A 5,086-nucleotide genomic window follows, 5' to 3' on the forward strand; every position below is an offset into this window, starting at 1 on the left:
AGGTGCTTGTGCGTCGTCGTGCTTGTCCCGACACGCGTGCCTGTGCGCGTATACCTTCGCTTCCATGTAATACATCCATCGAAGTCAGAAAAAAAAAAGGAGGTAGCACGTTTGCGGCCACCTTTTCTGTTCGAAAGAAAAACCAAGAGCGAATTGGTCGTTTTTCTTCTCGCTTTATCTTTCTCTTCCTCTCGCAGGCGAACACTTGTGTGTTCAGTGCTGCACAGATTAGATACTTTCAAGATGACTCCATCAATGGAGTCAGTCAGTGAAAAAAATGAAAAGAAGAATGTAACGCAGAAAAAAAGAGGAAAGCGGAAGTGCAGGAGCCTTTACTACCGTGTACAACGGCCATACAGCTGCCAGATGTTACATGCGGCGGAGCTCTAGCACGCCTGTGCGAGAGCACATGTGGAAATAGCTCTCCCCCTTTCTTATGTTCTTATTCAAGGAAGAAAAAGATGCCCCACAGTGGTGTTCTTTCCTGCTTGGGATATTCCCGCTTTCGCGGAAGCTACCATGCAGTTGGCATCGACTCACGTCGGCTAGCTTCTTCTCTCTCTCTCTCTCATGCACTTTGCTGCAACTAAGCCCTCTCTGTCTTTTTCCTTCATTACGTTTGCATGAGCGGTATTCTTGTTTACGATGATGTGGGACACGTCCCGCTTCTTCTCTTGTACGCGACGGCCACCAAACTTACACATACTCCTGTACACAGACACACACCGACTTGCAGTTACACGCAACGGCTGCTGGCGCTGCATCGACTCTGGGCTCACTTCCTTCTCGTCTCTCTCTCTCCCCTCTTCTACTGCGTCACCTTTCCCCACTGTTTCGCGTGTTTATTAGTTTTTTCTTTCAGCACCTTATCTTTCCTCTGCTCTCGACTCCTCTTTCTCTTTTCGTTGACAACTCTTCCCGCAAAGGTGAGCTGATAAAGCACAAGAGGTGCCGTCGAAGAAAGGAGACATCTGACCGGCTTCTGCCGAGTCAGGCGACAACGACGACAGGGATGCCGAAGCGACAGCGCAGCGATGAGAAGGTGGTGCATCATGCAGAACTTTCTGTGGAATCAGGAAGGCGTTTCGACGCGTACATACGCGGTTGGATGCAGGGCACAGTTGAATCGCCACTTATCCGTCCTTCTCTGCTCCCGCCACTGACTCCATTGCCGACTCTCGCAGCATGGAGTAAGTCTGGCGTGGCACCGACGCCAGCAACAACATCTGCTGGCGTTGCCGTAAGCGATTTATCGTACCTCTGCGAGTGGACGCCATCGTCCGCCGTTATGCCGTCGTTGCGTACCGCTGTCGTGTATCACATGTCTATGCTAGATCATGTTTCTCCAGATGCTGGAGAGTACGAGCGTCCTGCACGGCTACAAAGCACTATCGACCATCTCACTGCTATCGGCCTCCTGGCCTGCTGTCAGCGTATCCCCGCTCGCGCGGCCAAGACACGCGAGCTGCGTCGCGTACACTCCAGGAAATTGGTCGACACAATTGATCAGCTCGACTTCTTCATGGGCATACAAGAGGGTCGAGGAGGTGTCATTGGGCAGGATCTTTTCGCAAGCGAGCACACTTCCCGTGCAGCCCGCATGGCTGCCGGGTGCGTAATTGAGGCCACCAACGCCGTGGTTAGCGGCGCAGCTACCAATGCCTTTGCACTGGTTCGTCCACCCGGTCATCACGCCGGCCCTGACAACGCTGCTGGTTTCTGTCTTTACAACAACGTCGCCGTCGCGGCGCGCGCGGCTCAGGCAGAGCTGATGGCCGCAAAAACGAAGAGTGACCCCGCCGGTGATGCGCAGCAGCCACGCATCCTTATCTTGGACTGGGATGTTCACCACTGTGACGGGACAGAGAGCGTTTTCTACGACGACCCATCTGTGCTGGTTATTTCAGTTCACCAATACGGCAATGGTCCCGGTCACGTGCTTCGGAAGGTTTCCACAGTTTCGGCCAAGCAGCCGGCGGAGATGCCCACCGCTGACAAGGAGGACGTCACCGCAGAGGACCTCGCAGCGCTCCTTTCAGCCGATGCTGTCGAGCCACCACCGGTCCCGCTGCCAGAGCCGCCTCGAGACGAAGCAGCTCCAGCCCCAGCACAGACCCCGACAGAGGGCCACCGACTGCGCACCGAGGTCGACTACAACAAGCTCGCGGTTCAGATGGAGGAGAAGGACGACACCGAAATTGCCGCTCTCTTCGGCGTTGATCTGAACGCGGCGTCTTCTAGCAGCAGCAGCTCTTCTTCCGACCTCAGCTCGTCATTTGACAGCACCGACGGCTCAAGCGCTCCAAGGAATGGCAGGCGTTCAGTCCACCACCCAGGCGACACTGTCGGTCTCTCCGTTGACGAAACGCCTCAAAATGTTACCGGCGCTGAGGAGGAGCTCTTTTACCCTGGCACGGGGCACCTTAACCGCGTCGGCGGTGACGCAACGGCTGCGGCGCAGGGACGCAACATCAACATCCCCTGGCCCACGCACGGCATGGGCGATCTTGAGTACTTGCAGCTCCTTCACGAGATTGTCCTTCCTGTAGCGCGCGAGTTTCGACCGGAGCTGGTGCTGATCAGCAGCGGCTTTGACAGCGCCAGCGGTGATCTGCTCGGTTCCATGTGCCTCACCCCATCAGGGTTTTACATTATGACTCGACTGATGGCGCAGAACTTTCCAAGGCTCGTTGTTGCACTGGAGGGTGGCTACAATCTCAGGAACGTGGCGCTGTGCTCAGAGGCCGTGATGCGTGCGCTGCTAGAGAGTAGCGGCTTCCCGGGTGATCAATTGCCGAAAAGCCGCATGCTCTGGTGTCAAGCATCCAGCCTCGCTGCGGATATTAAGAGAATGCATGCGCCGTACTGGAGCTGCTTTTCCCAGAATCTGTAAGCTGGGCAACTGACCACCGACAAACGCTCCACCCACTGTGTTTCTATCCCTTCCCACAGCGTGCGAATGTGGTTGACGGGCTGTCGGCGTCACCGCTACAAGAGGAACGTAGGGAGAACAGAGAGACATGAATGCACGCGGAGCACTGCGCTGCTTTCTTACTCACTGGGTGGAGAAATCCTTCAAGGGTGCGAATCTCCTTTCATTCTGAACACGATGAGCGCTGACGCCTCTCTTGTCAAGCATGCATGATGGTGTACAGCTCGACCGTCTCTTCCTCCGCTCCGCGGACATGCATACACGAACGCCACTCTTCTGCTGCAATGCACCTGCTTCTCAAGGTTCTTCTCTTGACGTGGCCGCTTCCTGCACAAAGCATGCCATTTGTGTATCGGTGTCTATGCATGTTGCTCACAGCACCAAGACATTGCTTTGCCTGCCTCTGTCTGCTCCCCCTCTCTTATTCTCTGTTCCTCCGTCCTTGCACGCTGCATACTGCCTTTCTACACAACACGGGTTAAGCCCTTCCCCTCTAGAGACCTCCCCTGAGCCGACACGCCTCGACCAGAGATTCAACTAGCACGTGATTAACTAAGAATAGCGAAAGGCCTACTCAGAATCAGATTTGTGCTCTTTCATTCATCAATGTTGTCGCTATGGTGTGCGTCATTGATGCGGGGCATGTGCGAAGAAGTGCGGTGCGATGTGTACTTGCGTGCGTGTGCATGAAAAAATACCTGCGCTGTGTTTCTAAGAGGCCGTTAGCGTTTACTCCATCTCCCTCGAGCGATCAGTGGAGGGCCCGCGTACACGCACAGTTCTGAGTAGGCCCCGTCGACACCGCACGCAGGCACGCACGGCCACACGCTTGTGGATGCTGCTCCTCTTCTGTATTCTCCTTGTCTGCATTATACCTTTAAAAAAACATCTCACCATGGAAGACCCTACTGAGTCTGTCGCTCTCACACACCATCGCCATACACGCCGCGCATATGGTGAGTTTCAAGCTACTGTGCCTTCAGCACAGACCGTTGCGCAATGCTTCATACGACACACACAGACTCCATCGCCCTACAGTGTGGCGTCTGCAAGCTTCTGCACATGACGATTGTGCAAACGGAGCACCTGTTGTGCGAGTTGTTCCTCGAATTAGAACATGTGAAGAACAACACCACTCCCAAACGCCCATCACCTAGCTGATTTCTGTCAACGACGCCATGACACAGGCCTCCAGTGATGCCCACCTCAACAATATCCTCTTAGCTAAGCAGGCCAAGGTCTGTTTTGCCATGGCGCCGGGCTTTGCGGTGGACTGTGTGGAGACCCTGAGTGAGATCAAGCTGGAGGATGCTGAGGTCTTCAAAAAGAACGGTGGCCGCAGGTTTATTTACGTTCCCTGCCTCAACGACAGTGACGCCCACGTTAAAGTGCTCATCTCATTCTTTGGCACCTGAGTTGATACTGCAGCACCGCTATTGTGGGCTCCTTACTGGCTTGTTTCTTTTCTCTCGCTATCAATCAACTACACATTTTGCATCAACCAACCCACACGCCTCAACTGCCATTCGTGCTGACTCGACCCGCTGAGGAGCCTGACGAGGTAATGTGCATCACCATCGCAGTGACCACGTTTCTTGCTTCTTTTCAGTCTAATGTGCTTGCGTGCGTCGGTGCGCATGTCACTGCGCAGTGCCGCACCACCAGCAGTGGCACTCGGTGCGGTGCAGGTTGCTCTTTTCCACTTCTCACGCAAAGGTCCAGCAAAGTACAAAACGGAGCAGGTTCTCGGCAGCTCGCCAGAGAGAAGAGGAAAACAAATAACCGATGCCCCTCATGGTTCTCTCTCCTTCGCTTTATGCTGCTCGTTGAGCATGAGGTCTGTGCTCGAGATGACTCTTTTTGGGGCACCGCTGCAGCAGACTCTCGCAATGCACGTGCTTGTGCGTTTCTGCTTTCATCCACATTCATTCATTTCCATTTTTTCCCGTTCCCCGCACCTCTCGCTCTCTTCCGTGAGTCGTTCCCCCCTTGCGGCAAGCACAAGTCGTATCTGTCTGCTGTCGTGAATCAATCGGAAGGGCACACCTGCGGCCGCCATTGCTGTCAGCACCTTTCTTCCACCGGTTATGGCCATTCTCAAAATGGAGTTTTTTCACGTTGTCGACCCCGTGACAACTGCACCCAGCTCCATGG

The 5,086-nt window shown here is 54.5% G+C and overlaps 1 protein-coding gene across 1 annotated transcript; it reads left to right on the forward strand.

The window, feature by feature from the left end:
- Positions 1-1,012: 1,012 nt before the first annotated feature.
- LBRM_33_0940 (putative histone deacetylase) lies at positions 1,013-2,893 on the forward strand (the record flags this gene model as incomplete). The annotated part of the gene is made up of 1 exon (XM_001567814.1): positions 1,013-2,893. The coding sequence occupies one exon, from the start codon at positions 1,013-1,015 to the stop codon at positions 2,891-2,893; it is 1,881 nt and encodes a 626-aa protein (XP_001567864.1).
- Positions 2,894-5,086: the final 2,193 nt, after the last annotated feature.

Source organism: Leishmania braziliensis, chromosome 33, assembly GCF_000002845.2.
Source record: "Leishmania braziliensis MHOM/BR/75/M2904 complete genome, chromosome 33".
NCBI lineage: Eukaryota > Euglenozoa > Kinetoplastea > Trypanosomatida > Trypanosomatidae > Leishmania > Leishmania braziliensis.